The following is a 19,562-nucleotide window of genomic DNA, read 5'->3' as shown; positions in this document are numbered from 1 at the left end:
TGAAGTGACTCTTACAGTATAAGACAGTTAGTCTGTTCTGCTCTAAGACTCTCACTCTTCCTGACAGTGTGTTGATGATGGCAGAAGAATCTAATCCAATGAGAATGCTGGACAGACAGCATTGTTTGCACTGGAACGCGTTGCACTGTCTGCGATATGAGACGGACTCAAGGCAATTTTTCAAAGAAAAAATATTGTAGACATTTGTAATAGAGTTCTTCTAGTCTATGATACATCCAGTTCTTCAACATCTAAGAGTAACTGATTACATAATCTAATTACACATTTGGAAAATTTTGATTTTACTCCTTCAGTTTCAACTTTTATGTTGAATTAACCGCATTATGTACTCCACCCCACAACACATAACTGATGCACCAGCAGGTGGCGAAAACGCTCCAATTCGCTGTTATCCGCCACCTAAAACCAAAGAAAAAGTAGTGGTAGTCCTGGTGAAACGTCGCGCTCTCGGTAGTAATGAGGTGAATAGTTATTTGTATAAACCCAGTATTTATTAAACCATGGACATAGTGCTGTATATTCTAGCTGCTGCGGTCCTTCTCGTCCTCATTGTTTTCGCGCTGAAGGTACAGAGGAAAACACAGGACGGTAGGTTAGCTTGAGGCTAATGCTAAGTAGCTACGTTAACCTTTAAGATGTTCTTAACTTTTAGACGAGAACTTTTATGATTCAAAGCTCTGTTTGCTGTAAATATAGACACTTATAAAGGCTGCGGGGATGAAAGCTGTTGGTTTTACTGTTTACTATCAGGCTACGTCAGCTTACAGCTTTTGAAACTATGGGGACCCAAGAGGTCCATATAAACGCAATCTTTGAGACATCTGTTTTGTTTTATATCCTTTTCTGTGTACATATGTGTTAAAAAAGACACAATTCTTATAATGTAAACCTATGTTATCAGTCATTGATGCAATGAATCCATAATGTGAACAATCTGAGCTGGAACCGGATATGTTGGTTGTTTTCAGCTGATCAGGAGCAGAGGAGAGATGTTGTCCGAGCAGCGGCGGCCCCATTGCGGGCCCCAGAGGAGCGGGGAGCCGGGATGCCCCGCAGGAGGAGGAACCTGGCAGCTGTAATGGCCAACAGGCGGCCTCAGAGACCAGAGGAGGGTAAACTCCAGCAGCTTTCTGTTTGTTTGGTGCAAACCTCAGCTTAAACTTTGACATGAAACACAGACCGTTTGGTGAATGCTACTGAGTGTGTAACAAAGTTTCTGTGGATTTCAGAAGAGGAGCCTGTGGGAGATGAGGAGGCAGAGCTGCAGGCTGCCCAGCCAACAGCAAAAATCGGAGCCAAGAAGCAAAAGAAGTTGGAGGAGAAACAGGCCAAGAAAGCCCAAAGAGAGGTGACGAGACATTCTGGATGCTGGACTTGCAGATTAAAAGGTGACTTCATCATTTCAGTTTGATTTTTTTCATTATGTTAGGCAGAGATGGAGGAGCGGGAGGAGAGGAAGAGGATGCAGGAGCTCCGAGAGCAGGAGAAACGTCAGGAGGAGGAGAGGGAACGGAAGCTGGAGCAGAAACAGGTTGGTTCCTCTGCAGCTGAGACCTGTGGCGTCAGCAGGAGCTGAGAGCCTGAGCTCATGTGTTCTGCAGGAAGAGGACGAGCGGCGCGCTAAAGAGGAACAGGAGCGACGAGAGGAGGAGGAGTACTTGAAGCTCAAAGCCTCATTCATCATTGAGGACCAGGGAGAGCAGGAGCAGCTGTCAGAGGACCAGGTCAGATGTTCGCCACGTCTCCCTCCTGTTTCCCAAAGCGATGATTTTAAACTTGTTCCACTTTTTGTGTTCTCAGTCCCGCAGCCTGCTACAGGACTTCATAGAATACATCCAGGTGAGTCTGAACCTCTGCCTCCATGTTAACCTGTGCTGGTGTTTCTGAGATAACTGGGATCTCTTTGTGTCTGCAGAAGTCTAAAGTGGTTCTCCTTGAGGACTTGGCTTCTCATTTTGGGATGAGGACACAGGACGCGATCGCCAGGCTGCAGGACCTGTTGGCTGAGGGCACACTCACAGGTTGGCGCCCAGTCATGGCTCTGTCTGTTCCTGCTAGATTTCAGTTTGAAGAATTTTGTCATCTGACCACAGCACATCTCCAACATTTAAAGTCGCTGTCCGTGTTGCTGCAGGTGTGATTGACGACAGAGGGAAGTTCATCTTCATCACTCCAGAGGAGCTGGGCTCGGTGGCTCAGTTCATCAGACAGAGAGGCAGAGTCTCCATCACTGAGCTGGCTCAGGCCAGCAACTCCCTCATCAACCTGATGCCTGAGAGCTGCAGCTCTGCTTGACGGGCAGCATAGGGAGTTCTGCACAACTACCGGGACTGGAGCTTATAACGGCTGAGGCTACAGCTTCACTCTGATCATACTTTTCACTTTGAAAAGGAATAAAAATAACATGATTTCTTTGATTTAACATCTGCTGAATTGTGACATGAGATCTCAGAATGTTCTGCATATAAAATATTTCCTAGAATATATATTTTTTTAAATTCTGTAATCATCTTTTGATTTCAAGTTCCAGAATAGAGTCTGCAAGAAATATGCTCCAAAAACATTTTGGTAACACTGGAAACATTGCATAAAAATCAAGGGGGAAAAAAACACAAAATAAAACTGAAAATATTCACCTAGTGGCTCAGTTTTTGCTTCCTCTAGTTTCTACACCCAATAGGACAACATTTCATATATTACAGACAAGGATCTATCAGTTCTGAGAACATTAAAATGCGGCTCTAGAAGAAATGGGGCCATATTTACTAACTGCTGAGAATCAGTACAACAGTTAGGTTGAAGTTTTACATTTTGTGACCAGTTTGGTCAGAATTTGAGCCAAAGATCAAAACCAGTGATCCTTTTAGTCCATCTGATTACTTCTAGGCGAAAAAAGAATAAAGTTCTGAAATCTGTTATTTTTCATGTTTGCTGGTCCGGGTTGTGGTTTGTCCACTCTGAGTCTGCTTTATCTCCCAGGTGGACGTCGTTCCTCTGTCCTGGAAACAGAGAACACTGTTGAATTTTTCTGTTAAACTCTAAATTATTCACAGATATTTTTTAGAGCATATAAAGAATATTTGAAATATTTGGCTTGGAATTTGAATTGTCTCAGCGCGATGCTTCTTGACATGCTATTGGCTGGTGTTTGCAAAGCAGCTAAGCCATGAGCACCATTTGTTTTACTTGATGATTGGCTGTATCCCAACAGTGGAGATTAGACAGACTGTAGTTGTAAACTTCTGTGACGGTCAGTGGTGAGCACTGCTAGCTAAAAAGTTAGCTGCACTAATCCTAAAGCGCTAATCAAACATTAGTTCCGCTAACACGCTACATCAAGCGGAAGTTAATGCTAAACCACTAACTAAATTCAAATTATATCTGCCCTTAAAAGACAGACAAGAACCCTTAAGTACCAAGTTAATTCTTAATGATGTATTCATGTTTAAATCTTCTCTAATGTTTATGTGTTGCTATATGTTTGAAATAAAGTTATTGGGGAAAAAAACAAAGTGCGGAAAGAAAAAGAAACTGCTATGTAAATCATCTTCACTTCAAAATAAGAGCATTAATATAAATGTCTACTTCAAGAAGTCATAATCAACTTAAAGTTTACAAAACAGCCAATTTAATTAGCCTTTTAGAATTCATCCAGAAAAATTTATTTATGAGGAGCTAAGTGCGCTAAATGTTTTAAAGTTACCAAAAGTTAGAGAAATTAGCTTTGCTATTAGCGAATTACCACTGGTGGTAGTGGTAAGAGGGTTTCCACTGTCTATCAATGCATATTAAGGTATATTTGGTGTGAATAATTACAATTTTAGAACAGGTCTCAGGTATTCACAGATTGTAGCTACTGCCAACACTGAGGGTCTGTGTATAGACCAGATTCAGATGAAGCTTACCTTTATCACCACTCCTAACAGGGCCAGATCCTTCCTGAGGGTGTCGCAGGATTTCAGGAGGGGGATTCTGTCTGGGTACAAGTCAGATTTCTTATCCTGAGAGTCCTGATGGGTGAGCGCGAACTCTCGGACTTCACTTCTGAAACGAGTCAACTGCTCCACCACAGCCTGCAGATTTCCATCGCTGCTCAGCACGTCAGCCTCCTTCAGACAAAAATAAAACAGTCATGGGAAAGTAAAGAGGACATATGGGGTCAGATCACCTGCTGCTCTACATGCAGGTCCTGACCCGACTGTGCAGCAGGTCGATCCCGAACACGTCCAGCACATCTCTGATGTAGGTCACCATGGCTCCGAACACTGCTGGGCTCCGAATGCCTCCCTCTGCCTGAACAGAAACAGAAACACACTTCTCACTACAAGGCCGCCACCCCAAATAGCCGAATCAGAGACCCTGCGTTACCGTAGAAACTGGCTGCAGCTGGCAATTTCCATGATAAACCAGCTTCATCAGAGCACTGACGGCTCTGGGTGTGTCAAAGTCATCCGCTAATGCTGTCAGGATATTGGATTTAGCTTCAGTCAGTCTGAGGAAACAATGAAACGTAGAGGTTGAAATGGAGAAAAACACAAATGATGGAAGAACCAACAAAACCTCGATACCTCTGCCAGAGAAGATCCTCCTGCATAGGTGGACAGTGGAGCTGACCCTTCATGTAGGCCTGAGCGGCGCTAATGAAGGCACGGATGGTTTCCAGAGAGGAGCGGGCCTCTGACATGCTGCCTTCACTGTAATTTATAGCTGTGGAGACACCAGGACAACATCACACTCTGATCTGTCACTGTCAAAGTTCAGACAGAAGAATGCTGGGGCACACCTACTGTTAACACCAGATGTTCACACACTTTATAAAACACACAGAAAGGATTTTAGAGAATTATTTTTTGTACCTAGATGGCTCAGCCTTAAAATTTAAAAGATGAGATTGGCTTTCTTCATTGTGAAACCAGTCCTACTCTTACATAAAAGGCCAATCATAAGAAGCTATTACTTCAACACAGACATAAAACGTCAGATTAAAGTTTGTAAATGTCCTTAGGGACAAATACTTTAAATGTTGGAGACTTGCTGTGGTCGGATGAAACTGAAATTGAAACATTTGATAACCAGCGTTAGCATTCCAACTCACTCTAGCCAAGAAAAAATGGGTCTTCCACACAGACAATATTCCTCAGCATACCATCAAATAAGTTACAAAGATGCTTCAGGACAACAAAGTCAAATTAACAAAAATCTCTCAACATGAATCAGGGATCTAAATTTCTATTATTCTGGAGTGAAATTATTCTGGAATTTTTGAACTAGAAATAATTTAGTTAATCCAAACTGTCCTAAAACAGGAAATGTTTAGTTTGATTTTACTAGATGTTAGAAAGAGAAACAGAGGAAGTAGATATGATGTAGTTCCAGTAAAGGTTCACTGATTGTATCAGTTCAACTGACAGCAGAAAGAGACTGCTGTCAGTCAGGTTACCCACCAGATCTGTATTTGGTCGACAGACAAAACATCCGAAACTCTTCAGCAGTATGAGACTGTAGAAAATCCTGATAGAAGAAAAAAAAATTATTTTACTTTAAGCATGAAAAGCACAAGATAAGCTGCTGCTGTCTATTGTTTCTTTTGTTTTTCTACTTTAATAAAATGTTTGAAACTGAGGTAGAAATTCCAAATATGAGATCTATCTGGACACTTTTTAGCAAAAAAACAAGTTTAGAGGTTTTACAAAAGCTTCCATCACATGTAAGTTGCTCTATAGTTTCAGTGAAATTACAGAGCACTAAGGAGTTCAACAAGGCCTTGTTTTTGAACATCTTAACTTGAGTGGTAGGTAACTGCTACTGTTACAGGCCTAGAAGAGGTTATTCAAAGTTACAGAAGCGCCTGTAAAAATGATATGCAGCAGCTGATTGGTTAAGAGAAGGTTCAACCAATCAGCATAACAATGTGAACATAGAAAATGTTTACACAAATTATATGAAAAGGATTTTGCTAATGTGAAACAAGAGTAAAGAACAAGAAAAAAATCTAAAAAAAAAAAAAAAATCTCTGTATGGAGTCCACAAAGAAGGTGGAGTTTTATAGTTTCCAGCTTAGCTTGAATTGTAATAATCTACAATATCTTTACCTTGATAGTGATATAGTTCTTCAGAGATTTAGACATTTTCTCTGCACTGCCTTTATGGTGTAAATGACCTAAAAGGACAAGACCAACCAGTCAGTTAGACACATCATAAAGAGAAAGTGTCACATTCATATCAACCATATTGTTACTGGATGCTGGACACAGGCTATTGCTATGAGTAAGTAGGGGAATACTAAAATGATTGTGTGAGGTGTAAAAGTAACACAGATTCAAAGACCTGAAAAGATTTTTACAAATCATATTTCAAAAGGAGTTCACCACGGCTTAATTTTGGGCCCTGGTTCCATTTTTTACCCAAAAGAAGAAGTTATCGACAGCTGAAGTCCACCCACATGCAGACAACACCATATTTTACACAGTTGGTGTAAAATTTCAGTGTAGGCAGCTGCAGGCAGAGCTAAAAATTTATTAATATAAATATTTTCCTAATTAACTTCTGTTTTTAAGTAATGGTATTTCTACCACCAAGGGAGAACTTTCATCAAGAGATTGTCATCCTATAAACATTTGGGTATTTTCCTCGATAATTGCCTTTCAATATGTTTAACTTTTTTCTTAAAGCAGAAAGTTAAAATACACTTTAATTGTAAAAATAGGGTTTGTTTCCATTTCTGGCTCTATGTTTTAATGTCATTTACATTTTTTATGCAGATGGTTGTTGCACGTTCCTGATTAGATTCTATGTTTCTTGGCTCTTCACAGTTTATGACTAATTTTGTTGTACACAGCACATCACTCTGTACATTTGGTTTATTGGACTTTGTTAAGCCATAAAACACTAGTGTATTTTGTGGATGCCACTAAATTTGTCTAAAGATGTGTGAAAAATATCCAGATATCAGTATTGTGTACTGATACAAAGTTATAGGAGCTGGGTCAAACATTTCATGATTTGTCAGTCATGTTCTCCTCAGTATGCTAAACAGTTTTGTACATGTGAAGTTTTCCATGGATATCAACAAGGTAAAAACAACTGTAAGCAAAAACAAAAGCACTCAGATGGAAACAGGAATTTCTGGTGACTACCAATAGAATTTGAAACATTTTCATATTCCTTCCCTGCTGCTTTGCTGATGCGACACTTTCACTCCAACTGCTGTATCACTTGAACTTTACACACATGCTACACATGCATATTTCACACTCAAACACACAATAAGTATTGAAATATATTGATAAAATGAGTCAAAACATATAATTTCTAAGAGGGACAAAAGTCCTTAAATTAAAGAAGAGTCCTCATATTTGCTTCAAGTGACAAAGCCCAAAAGGCTTTAGAAAATGTAAAGGATTCACCTGAATGAAGAAAGTAGTTGGCCCACTGTCCACATTGATGAAACGCTTCACTCTGAGCGATCTCGTTCTCATGGTGAGGGAAGGCCAGGTCGATTCCTCCAGAGTGAATATCCAGCTGACTCCCAAACATGTGACTGAAAGCAGCAGCACAATGAGATATCTGTTAAAAATTGTACCAGTAACTGCTATTACCCCTAAATAACATGAAAGATGAACTCAACTCATTTTTTACACTTTAATCCAGTGAGGGATTTTGTTTTCTGCCGTTTCAAACAGATGAAGTCTCAAGTGTCCAGTTGAAACCAAATATTTACATCCATTGTTTAAAAAGACTTTATTTCTCTCTGTCTGACATGAAATCAGACAAAACTTTTCATTGTTCAGGTCAGTTAGATGGATTTGGATCTTATTATTTGGATATTTATTTGGATATGTATTTATGTGGATATTTATTTGATTATTTATTTGGATTTGGATTTAGCTGGATTTGTAGTGGATTTGTATTCTATGGCAGTCATTCAGTTAAACAATTGTTTCCTAAACACAATCAATTCCTTCAGAAACACTTTGAGTAAGGAAAGTATATTCATTAATAAAGGAAATGATGGTTAAAACAAATATTTACATGTACAGTTTATGTAACATAACCTTTTCAGATTAAATTTAAAAAATCTTCAATGCAGCAGTGACGAAGTTCATTTGCTGCACTGGGATACGGTTTATTGGCAGGTCTGGACAGTAGAAAACAAAGTGTGGTAAATCCAACCTGGCAACAGTGGAGCACTCAATATGCCAGCCGGGTCTTCCTCGGCCCCACGGAGATTCCCAGTGTGGCTCCTGAGCTTTAGAGCGCTTCCACAGAGCAAAATCCCTGGAGTCTCGTTTGTTTGAGCTACCTGGAAGAAAAAACATTTATTAGTATGTTATATTATAGGATAACTAAACAACACATAACCATTTGGTTTAGCTCAGCCTGTAATACTCCCAGCTGCACAGCAACCACAACCAGAGGAAGTGAATAAATTAATAAACCCAACAGAGCTCCTCCAACATTTTGCCACAAACAGTTCTCATAAGTTGAATTCAAAAATTTGGAAAAACATAATATTCATTTTCTCAAAATGCCTTCTCAATGCCTACCAGACTGTCCAGGAGGGCTAATAGCTCCAACAAACTTCCCATAGCGGTCACCGATGGACTGCACGTCAAAATATACGTCGCCTGCAACAAAAGCAGACTAGTGACAACTCAGACACAGGAAAAACACAAGCGTTACTTTAGAAAAGTAGAAATTACTCATGTTTACCTTCCTTTGTGGCATAAGCATGCCCATTTCTGATGATCCCTTCAATAAATGTAACAATATGATGCATATTCTCTGTGACTCTTAGATACACAGCAGGGGGAACCACCTGAAAGGGTTAGGGGTTAGGGTTAGGATTAGTCAAAACTTCTGCTTGTTGTATTTTTATTTTTATATAACATAACAATCATCCTCTCCTCTGAGCAGACATAATTACAGTTTCCAATGTACCTTTAATGACAGCATATCGATTTTGAATTCCTCCTCATACATTCTGGAAATTACATCTGGAGAAACATTTTCCTGTCATGAGAAGAAAACACTCAACAACCGTTCTGTAATCTCCCTGTGTTGGACATATTAATCTGATCCAAACCTCCCAACTTCTTCTGATAATTTTGTCATCAATGTCAGTGATGACCATGGCGTGGATCACGGTGACACCAAACAACCTGGTCAGGATCCTCTGCAAGATGTCAAACCTGACATAAGAACTGGGAGGAAGCAGAGGGTTCAGGTTCACTCATTCAGTCCTGCCTCTCAGCCTGGAATAGATCAGTGTTCACATGTTTACCATGCATGGCCCAGGTGAGCATGGTCATACACTGTAGGTCCACAGCTGTACCTGTGATATAAAACAAGCTTTGAGGCTCATAAAAGCAGTTAAAGTCAGAGTGAGAGTCATGTCTGTTCCCTACCAAGTGGCTGTTCCTTCTCTTGCCAGGATCAGAGCTTCTTTCTGTTTGGTCAAGCTGTTGAAGGTCTTTATTCCCGTGTCAAAGCCTTTAGGAGTGATCCAGGCCTTCCCTGAAACACTGTGTCTGATAGGGACACAGCAGCTGGAGATGAGGACCCCGCAGAGGGTCTTTCCACTCCGGATCATGGTTCAGCTCATTCAGTCACAGTGCCCTCTGAGCAACCGCTGTTAGCTGTTAGCTTCCGTTAGCTTCTGGAGTAGCAGCTTACACCATTCAGTGTTCCACCTGTAATAATCAACATGCCGTACACCTCATCTCTATATCTGTTATTAGCATAATAATACTGAAAGTGATTTGAAATTAAATCATGCTAACATTTAGGCTTCCAGCTCGGTGACGTCTATGGCTAATTTGAATATTTGAGACGTAATGACGTCATAATTATTTCCTAACTTTATTATTTCAATTTTTTTCCCCTTCATCTACTCTTTTATTTAATGTGTTCATAATGAGTGTGTTGTCATAATGAAAGTTGAGAAAAAAAAATCCCGGAAAGATTGTATGTCAGCATAGCCGCCATGTTGTGAGTTGCATTTTTGTTAAAGAAAGAGCTGAATCAGGTTTATTTGGTTCTGGTTCCGTGTATATAGTAAACAACAAATGGAAGGAAAATAATTAAGTAAATATATAATATTTATCTGCACAGTTAAGCCCAGAACTACCCCTGTCACGTTTACATTTATTTTCATTGAGCTGACTTTTTTTCTGATATTTCTCAAAATAACACGACATAAAATTAATAAATAGTCTGAATTGGGAGAAATTTTCCAGTGAACAGAAATTTTGTGGCATAGTTGCAGTCAGACTAAGAGGGACTGAAAGGCAATTCAGGGAAGAAAAAACCATTACGCCAAAGTTAACATAAAGTCACATTACAGTATAATTATTATACGTGGATCACATTAGAACAGATGTAGAGCATTAATTGTTTTATGCTGGCATTCGCATTTATTAATTTTTTTGTCGTATTGATCACCATTACTAAAATATGATAAAAAAGTGACCAGATTTTTATAATAATAATAATAATAATAATAATAATAATAATAATAATAATAATAATAATAATAATAATAAACTTCCAAGCTGTTTCTCAAAGTTTATTTGCCACACACAATGTAGCGGACAGCATTGTCTGCGCTTGTGCCTGTGTATCGCGATAACTTGGACCAGGAAGTGTCAGTCTCGTGTCATGTGATCATTCTTTTTGGCAGCCTGCCTGAGTAGCTATGTAAAAATAAGGGTAGACTTTAGAGGAGGGGGTTCCGAACAAGCTCGTTTCGCTGCTGAAGCTCTGATCCAAGATGCAGAACGTCATAAACACGGTGAAGGGAACCGCTCTGGGAGTGGCCGAGTTCCTCACGCCCGTGTTAAAGGTAAACTTCCAGGGAGAAGCTAGCTAAGGTAGTGGCTCATCTAGGAATAGGAAACCTTAGATGTAAACAGAGTTGCGTTCAGTTGCGTCTGTCGTTACTTCACTCAAACACAGTTTCCTCTGAAGATCTAAGAAATCTAAAATATTGTAGTTTTGTATATTTGTGGTTCCTAACACACAGCTTTGGGTTGTTCCTCACAGGAATCTAAGTTCAAAGAGACTGGAGTCATCACCCCAGAGGAGGTGAGAGCATACTTTAAATGGTCCATCTGAACATCATAATGAGGACAAACTAACTCAGGACTGTGTGTGTTTGTGTGTCTTGTTTTAGTTTGTAGCAGCTGGAGATCACCTGGTTCATCACTGTCCCACATGGAAGTGGTGAGTCTGGCTCCTGATTGGTCTTATCAAGCTCCCACATACAGTGGGGTCAGAGGTTGCATTCAACTGTTTGCAGAGATAAACTCATGAACTGGGCTAGAAATGAGGTCGGGTTAGTTGTTGTCAAGCAGATAGTGATTCAGAGACCTCAGGTTCAATTCAAAATACTTCCCTCATTATAGATTTCTTTTGTTTTTGCTTCTTTTTGGTCACACTGATGTTCCAAATTATCAACCTAGATCAAAACAAACAGTAGTTTCCAAATAATTATTTCTCTTTTTTTTCCTTAAACTAATCCACCTAGTAGCTTATATAAGAAATTCCATAATAAACAGCCTGTTTAAGATCTTTAATGCATTCACTGTTAATTAATGTTAAAGCACTGTTTGTCTGCAGGCATTATTATGTTTTCTGCCTACTTTGAGTTGTCAGATAGGTTCTGACTTCACATTCAGGAAGTAATATATCTGGATATTGAAACTAAACCATCAGATTTAGTTAAGTACAGTTAATTTATGATTTAGTAAGTGATAAAGTTCTAAATTTGCATAAAATTGAATGCTTTCTGCTATTAAATAAAATTATTTTTGTAAATATTCACTAATCTTTGATATTCTAATTAGTTTAATCTGACTTATTTAAGTGTCACAAAAAATCAAAAACAAACCATTCATTGTGTTTGATTAATATCTATGTTTATAAAATTTGATTTGATGAGTAACCATGCCAACCAGGATGTTGTTCACATCCAGGAGGAGAGGCAGCTGACATGACAGGAAGTGAAACTGGAAGTTGAGTAAATAGCAGGGTTACTGTAAAATGTTCTTTTCTAATAAAGTCTTTTGGCCATCTGGAAGAACTCCTGTTGCCATGGTTTCCTGATGTAACCCTGCCTTATATGAATGATGTCTTTGTTTAGGGCCTCTGGGGAAGAAGCAAAGGTGAAGCCATATTTGCCACAGGACAAACAGTTTCTGTTGACCCGGAATGGTAAGTCCAGGTCCAGTTCACACTTTAGTTATGATCCATTTGTTCTGGAAGCAGCATTCCCATCCAGAGATGAATTTAAAGTCTTCAGTCGTCACTCAAAGAAAACCGAAGTTCTGATTCAAAGCTGAGTTTTAGTTTCTCAGTGAAGTTCTGATTGGTTCCAGAATACCAAATATGAGGACATATTGGTTCTGACTGTTCAGCAGATATTTTAGTTTAGTTTCTGTTTTTGCTTTAGTTCATTGAATAATAATCTGATTAAGTTCCTTTTCCTTCAGTTCCAGTGTGTCCTGGTTTATCTTCTATCAGGACAAAATCCTCTTTTCCTTTTTCCCATCTACTATTGATCCTTCCTTCTTTTCTTCTTCAGTGCTTTCCTTCTTGTCCTTCATTTCTTGTTTCATACTTAATTTATTTGTAGTTACTCATTGTTTCTTTCTTCCATTATCCCATCCATCCATTGAACCCATCCATATTTTATATTTTAAAATGATTGTAAAGGACTGAGAACTGTGGAAAAGTCTGGAATTTTGACATGGAATGCAAAATTCCATGTCAAATATGACATGAAATTTTGCTGTCAGTCCAGCCCTTACTCCCAAGCAGTCAGACTTCCTGCTGATGGTTTAAAGAGATCTTGTTTGGTTGTTGTTTTAGTCTTCTGAAGTTCTTTAGGTTCTCAGTTCACTTTTTTTTTGTTCCTCTTTGCGTAAAACTCCAGATGAATAAATTTGCTCAGATTTCTGCTCTAACGTCTGTTTCCTACTCTTCTTCTTCTCTGCCTCTTCCAGTTCCATGCTACAAGCGCTGTAAACAGATGGAGTATTCAGATGAGCTGGAAGCCATCATAGAGGAGGATGATGGAGATGGTGGCTGGGTGGACACCTACCACAACTCAGGTAGGAGACGCTCAGTCCTACAGAACCGGGTCAGATCAGCATGCTGCTGATCTGACCTAATCACCCGGAATCCCAGCCTACGGTTTTGTCAATGTTGTTTCTTTTCCACACTGATGATGAAGGCTGACATATGTGTGTGCATGTGTGTGTGGGTGTTTGTGTCCCAGCAGGTGTGTTAGGCGTCACAGATGCAGTACGAGAGATTTCTCTGGACAACAATAAGGTCAGCTTCTTCACTTTGTGATTCTTATATTGACAGAACCAAACGTGTGTTTTGAGCTGACTTCAGGATCTCTGCTGTTTCTTTTCACTTTTGGTCTCATTATAACCAACTTCTAACACTCTAGATGTTTTACTAAGGTAGTATATGCACTACTATCTTAATAAAAACATTTTCCACCTCCTCTGGCTTTGCTGCTTCTCCTCCTTGTCCATTATGATCAGTGGAAGAGATGAGATTCTTTGAACTTCCTGTTTGGTTCTGCTCCTTTTTAACTTCTCTGGGATTTTAGTTCAGGTATTATTTGAACTTTTGGGATGCAAATTAGCAGCTCACTGTTAGGAAAAAATAGAAACTAACAAGAAAAATGTGTTGCTATGGTTACCCATCCTAATAAATGTCAGAAAAGAAAAAGTTTGGCTGCACAGCATCCAAAACCAGAAGAAATATTTATTAAAACACGCTACAATAAGAAATGAACAAATCAGAACTAACATAACATATACGTGGTGGAAAGCAGCCAGTAAGTATCACCAGAGTGAAACATGGTGGTGGCAGCATCATGCTGCAGGGATGCTTTTCTTCAGGTGGAGAGAATGGATGGAACTAATTCTTGGGGAAAAAACTGTTGGAGGTTACAGGAGAGTTGAGGCTGGACATGGTGGTGGCAGAAACATGCTGTAGGATTGCTGGTTACTAACGGGGGAATATTATAAATGCATGTCACACTTTTCAGAATTTCTAAGTTCTAAATAACACCATGGCAACAAGAGTCCATCAAGACTTTGTTTGTTGCTGTCACATTTCTAATTTTCATGGGACAAAAATGTAAAAACTTGCTGAGATAAGATTATGCAGACTGTCCTTCAGCTCCCTCTTCTGTCTGAACAGTGGAACAACATTGTTGGCCAGGATGATGATCTCTACCTGTGATGCAGGGAACCAATCAGCTTTGCAGCATTCCTTAAACTAGTCTTTAGGGAATTAAGATCAAAGTGTTTTTCTTCGTCCTTCTGGATGGTTAAAGTACACAGTCAGAACTCTGAATACTTTCAGGACAAGAACATGAATGCCACGTCCTCACCGTGTTGCGATGAAGACGAAGAGGAGGATGAAGACGGAGAAGCAGCGGATATGGAAGGTACCAATGTCTGAGTGTGTTGTCAGATCTCAGTGCCTGCAGCCGCTCTGACGACGCCTTCTTGAACTTTTTCCAGAATACGAGGAGAGTGGCTTGTTGGAAACAGACGAGGTACATTCAGAGGGTTTCCTGGTGTCGGCGGAGGGGAATCCATCTGGCTAACGGCCATCTGTCTCCTGCTTCCAGGCCACACTGGACACCAGCAAGATGGTGGAAACCAAAGCCAAAGCAGAACCCGGTAGTGAGGATGCCATCCTCCAAACCAGAACCTACGACCTCTACATCACCTACGACAAATACTACCAGACGCCTCGACTCTGGCTCTTCGGATATGATGAAGTATGTAGTTGAACGCTCAAGGTGTGTAGGGGTTGGGTCTAGATTTTTTTCCTTCATAAGATTTTTTTCCTTAGGGGGTCCAGGCAGGTGCGCAAACTGTGGAAGTACAGTAAACTGTATACAGTAAAACTGCAATTTCATCTAAATTTTTACCCAGCAGAACACATGGATCTTTTTAGTATAACGGTGTATTAGGGTAATTGTAGATTGGAAAAAACGGGTAAACTTCTGTCAAAAATTCTCCGAAATTTTGAAATTGATCTCTTGAAAATTTTTGACTTTTCAAATGTCAAATTTTCCATTTTTTCTACAAAATTAAACTAAAAGTTTCTGTATTTTTGGTGGAAATTTACTACCCCTTTTGTTACTTTTTATATACAATGGCCCTAACACACTGTTATAGCTTAGTCTGTAAACTTTGCTGTAGATTTGTTTGCTATTAGAGCAAACAAAGGCACAGGCTAGTTGTTCTAGTCACATGATTAGCCTGTTTAGCTTAGCTTAGCTTAGCGGTAGACAACTCTACTTCTGCTGCGTTTATGCTACAACTCTACAACATAAAGTGAAAATGATTGAACCATAATAACCTACAAATTGCAAACAACTGTTTAACTGCCCCATTTTCTTCTTTATCAAAACATTTTGTTCAGTAGTTTGAGACTGTTTTTTCTTATTAAACATCAACAAATTAATGTTGATACAAACAAAACGCAAACTGATGGCCAGCTCTTTGTTTCCCAGGACAGGCAGCCGTTGACTGTGGAGCAGATGTATGAGGACATCAGCCAGGATCATGTGAAAAAGACGGTCACCATTGAGAACCATCCCCACCTGCCTCCGCCCGCCATGTGCTCTGTTCATCCATGCAGGTGAGGAATTCACTTGGGACTGGTTCCTACACAGTATACACCACGAAAACTCCCAAACTGTTTCCATTTCTCTACAAGGTTGAGATACTTTTGTTGTGGCGTCATCTCAGACTCGTCGATAAGAACCTCACTGATATGACCTTTGTTTTCAGACATGCTGAAGTGATGAAAAAAATCATCGAGACGGTGGCTGAAGGAGGTGGAGAGCTGGGAGTGCATATGTATCCTTTAATCTTACACCATGTGATACTGACAGCTCCAAGTGGCTTGATCCAAACAAACTGCTGTTTATTCCTTTGGCTAGTACAGTTTGCTGTGTTTCTGTTCTTGACCTTCCATCCTACAACAGTTTTCCTTTACTAAGACTTCCAGGTATCTTCTGATTTTCCTAAAGTTTGTCCAGGCTGTCATTCCCACGATAGAATATGACTACACAAGACACTTTACAATGTAGTTCCAACTGCATAGAATTGCTTCAGCTAACAGTATATCTGGATTGCTTCGTCTCAACACAACTATAAAACCGGTTTATGTTACTTCGATGCTCTGTGGATTTAGGTGTATTAAGCCACGTGATGAATCATTTATTGTATAATTTGCTTACTTTCGGTGAGAACTCAGGCATCCATGTGATGAAAGTTAGCATCTTTACGATCCTGTCCAGATGCCTTTGATGGTTTCTATCAACTGTTCAACTCAATCGCTGCATTCTGACAACTTTAAACTGACTTATTAAACTCATCAATCCTCACTCCTTTAGATGTATGAGTCAGGTTCTAAAAAATAAATGAAGTCCAGCTGAATAAATCCTTTTGTGGTGTGCTTGTGAATGTTCGAACCGCCTTCAATTCTGGTTTGATATCCACTGATATCTGACAGCCTTTCATACTGGAGTAAGGCTTCATTATTCGCTCTGCGACCTAGTAGAACGTGGCTTAAGCTTGGCTGATTTGGAACACTTTAATTCTGCTGCTTTAATACCTTGAATAAATTAGATGAACTAATCCCTGACGTGAATTGTTTGGATTTCCCCGTTGTTTGTTTGGTTATTTGAGAAATTGATCACCTGTTCCCAGATTGTTGGTCTGGGAACAAGCTCAAAACTTTAAGTTTTGAATAACTAAAACTTTAAGTTTTAAGTAACTAATTATTTTGATTTTAACGTTGATTTTAAAGTTAAAAATTTTAACGCAATTAATCTAATTCTTTTTTAACATACAAATGTGCAGAACCTTTGTCTTTTCGTGTTTCTGGTATGTCGATAAATGTGATTCACAAGCAACATCCACAACAAGAGCCCTGTTCCAATACTCGCATTTCCACAGTCATTCTGCCTTTGTGTACTTCTAATGTGCATTCATGTTGAAGGGTTTGAGTGCGCAATGTGTCCCACATTCTCCATATCATTCATCACACCATTTGGGTACTATTTCTGCCCTTATGCGAAGTCCGCATTTTTAGGGACTTTGGCGAAGTGCCAAAGTTCGTAAAAATGCACATGCACAATTTATTGCTGCATGTGACATTTTGAGTTAAAAGGCAGATTTATGGTAATGTTTAGTTGTATTTTTTCCAGTCTTTATAGAAAATTCAAAGAAAATAGCATGACAAGGCACACATAATAAAAAAGCTAATTTTTCTGAGCAGAAAAAGAAGAAATACAGAATATGGTCACAAACTGTGAGGAAAGTAAAACAAAATGTCACAAATGCAAGATAAATTTAAAATCTTAAATTGATATTAACACAGTATAAAGATTGAGCTTTTGTGATGTTCCAATGGTTAAGAACTCTCTTAAATAAAATCTTTTCACTAAAAATGGAGGTGGTTTTAGAAAGCAGTATTTGTGAATAAAACTTAGCCAGAGCATTATCACGATTTAACTCTTCATCCCCTGTTAGATGACCAAATATTATTATATTAAAACTTAAAGATGGAATAGATTTCTTGTACTTTATCCACTTTTGAAAATTTTTCTAAAAACATTAATGAAGTCGCAATTGAAAAAAAGGTGTATTGTCTCAAAATCTCAGCCACTAAACACACAGGAAAAGATATTTATTTTGAATTTCTTTCGCAGAGAGTCATTGTAGGGAAAATAATATCTTTTTTTGTGTGTGTGGAATAGAAAGCTATTTGGCTCTTATTTTCTTTAGAGATACCATGATTTTAAAACAAAATGTTTTCTTCTTAGGGTAGAGGGGAAGAAAATTGAGTTTTTTTGTAACATTTTTCGTCTTTAAAGTCACAACATTTATATTTTCTTTTAAAAATGACATCTTAGTTACCTTTGTTTTTTATTTTTCTAATGTTGCATCAGGCATATATATATTAAACAAATCACAAGAAAGAAAAAAACAAGTATAGCAAAATCTAGACTTATTTCATGTGATTGAGGTGAAACTGTTGTGTTCAAAGCCAGACTTTAAAAAGAAACTGGAAGGAGATAAACAATATAAAAAAAAATCTAAGAAAGAAGTGGCAGCAATTTATCCAGAAGTTAATATAAACAAAACTCTATTATAATAATTCTTAAAAAAAATAAACAAAACTCTATTATAATAATTCTTAAAAAAATAGAAGAAAAAATATATATATATATATATATTGTGTGTGTGTGTGTGTGCAGTTGGTAGAGCTGTTGCTTTGCAGTGAGAAGGTTCTGAGTTCGAGTCCCAGCCCCGGTCTTTCTGCATGGAGTTTGCATGTTCTCCCTGTGCATACGTGGGTTTTATCTGAGTACTCCGGTTTTCTCCCACAGTCCAAAAACATGACTGTCAGGTCATGTTTGGCCATAATTGGCCTCTCCAAATTGCCTCTAGGTGTGTGTGCATGGTTGTTTGTCCTGTGTGTCTCTGTGTTGCCCTGCGACAGACTGGCGACCTGTCCAGGGTGTACCCCGCCTCTCGCCCGGAACGTTACCTGGAGATAGGCACCAGCACCCCTCCTGACCCCACTAAGGGACAAGGGTGTAAAGAAAATGGATGGATGGACATATTGCCCGGTACCCGGCTGGGGAACCAGAGCACCTTGATGAAAAATGAGCTACTGGAACAAGACGAAAATGGGCGAGAGGTGAAAACATGGATCTGTTGGAATGTTACTACTCAAGTAACCCTAGCCAGAGAGGCTCCATGCAAAGAATGTGGGAGGAATGGTTAGTTCGACATCACAAGTCAACACTAACTGCCAAACAACTAGTAGCTCAGTGTTCCAACATCCGCAAACGGCAACTGCTGTCACAACCGGAGACTGACAAGTTACAACACAAATGCTATGGCAAGGGGGAGGAGCCAGGACGCCAGGTCAGAGGGGAGTTAACTACAACTACCCGTCCAGAAACTGGGTATGTAGCCACAGTAATGAACGAACCATAAAAGCTGAACGAGGCAGCAACTGACCTGAGAGAGAGAGAATTGTGGCCAGAATAAACACCAGGTAAACCCGATGCCAATTACAACAACTGAGTTGAAGTACCATCAGAAAGTCTCATTGAAGATGTGAATGCAGCATTGAGAACGATCCCTACCAATACCATAACAGAAACCAATGAGCTGATATACAACTCAGCATCAGTGATCCTTGAGATGCTTGGCTATAAGAGCAACCATGAGACCCAATATCCACCATAGAAAAGACAGTTTGTTAGAGAATTTTTGGTATTATTAAAATCAAGATCACAAGGAGGGAAGTGAGCCAACTATCAGAGCTCCAAAGGGGTGCAATGAAAAGATCAGAACCCAAGAAGTACAGCCAGATGCCCATACCTGAAGCACTCGAAACTGCCAAACAAAGGCTCCAAGCCTTGGCCAGCCGCCTAAAGAGATACACAAGAGAGAATGAAGCCAGGAGGATTAACC

General features: G+C 39.3%; 3 protein-coding genes across 7 annotated transcripts; 2 read left to right on the top strand and 1 right to left on the bottom strand.

The window, feature by feature from the left end:
- The first annotated feature begins 395 nt into the window (after positions 1-395).
- Positions 396-2,777, top strand: ddrgk1 (DDRGK domain containing 1). 2 transcript variants are annotated; one of them, XM_007542036.2, is made up of 8 exons: positions 396-609; positions 990-1,133; positions 1,251-1,369; positions 1,451-1,552; positions 1,623-1,745; positions 1,822-1,860; positions 1,937-2,042; positions 2,156-2,777. In XM_007542036.2, the coding sequence occupies exons 1-8, from the start codon at positions 522-524 to the stop codon at positions 2,314-2,316; spliced, it is 882 nt and encodes a 293-aa protein (XP_007542098.1). In that variant the 5' UTR covers positions 396-521; the 3' UTR covers positions 2,317-2,777. The 2 variants fall into 2 exon arrangements, with proteins under 2 accessions (XP_007542098.1, XP_016521534.1); XM_016666048.1 differs by having other exon boundaries at positions 420-482.
- cars2 (cysteinyl-tRNA synthetase 2, mitochondrial) lies at positions 2,766-9,858 on the bottom strand. 2 transcript variants are annotated; one of them, XM_007542038.2, is made up of 15 exons: positions 9,429-9,858; positions 9,305-9,355; positions 9,107-9,224; positions 8,962-9,033; positions 8,734-8,839; positions 8,568-8,648; positions 8,194-8,323; positions 7,428-7,561; positions 6,114-6,181; positions 5,466-5,532; positions 4,590-4,728; positions 4,390-4,513; positions 4,216-4,314; positions 3,927-4,130; positions 2,766-3,020 (listed from the first exon to the last, which is right to left on the bottom strand). In XM_007542038.2, the coding sequence occupies exons 1-15, from the start codon at positions 9,611-9,613 to the stop codon at positions 2,937-2,939; spliced, it is 1,662 nt and encodes a 553-aa protein (XP_007542100.1). In that variant the 5' UTR covers positions 9,614-9,858; the 3' UTR covers positions 2,766-2,936. The 2 variants fall into 2 exon arrangements, with proteins under 2 accessions (XP_007542100.1, XP_016521532.1); XM_016666046.1 differs by lacking the exon at positions 9,305-9,355 and having other exon boundaries at positions 9,107-9,157; positions 9,732-9,857.
- Positions 9,859-10,664: 806 nt separating this feature from the next.
- Positions 10,665-16,511, top strand: atg3 (autophagy related 3). 3 transcript variants are annotated; one of them, XM_007542035.2, is made up of 12 exons: positions 10,667-10,864; positions 11,065-11,106; positions 11,195-11,244; positions 12,164-12,234; positions 13,026-13,133; positions 13,304-13,356; positions 14,410-14,494; positions 14,571-14,605; positions 14,681-14,833; positions 15,575-15,702; positions 15,855-15,923; positions 16,075-16,511. In XM_007542035.2, exons 1-12 carry the CDS (start codon positions 10,793-10,795, stop codon positions 16,154-16,156), a joined length of 948 nt encoding a protein of 315 aa, XP_007542097.1. In that variant the 5' UTR covers positions 10,667-10,792; the 3' UTR covers positions 16,157-16,511. The 3 variants fall into 3 exon arrangements, with proteins under 3 accessions (XP_007542096.1, XP_007542097.1, XP_016521533.1); XM_016666047.1 differs by having other exon boundaries at positions 13,301-13,356; XM_007542034.2 differs by lacking the exon at positions 16,075-16,511 and having other exon boundaries at positions 10,665-10,864; positions 15,855-16,068.
- The last annotated feature ends 3,051 nt before the right edge of the window (positions 16,512-19,562 follow it).

The sequence above is a fragment of the Poecilia formosa genome, unplaced genomic scaffold, assembly GCF_000485575.1.
Source record: "Poecilia formosa unplaced genomic scaffold, Poecilia_formosa-5.1.2 Scaffold651, whole genome shotgun sequence".
Taxonomy (NCBI): Eukaryota; Metazoa; Chordata; class Actinopteri; order Cyprinodontiformes; family Poeciliidae; genus Poecilia; species Poecilia formosa.
Note: the sequence above shows the minus strand (reverse complement) of the source record. Positions and strands in the feature narration are given on the sequence as shown.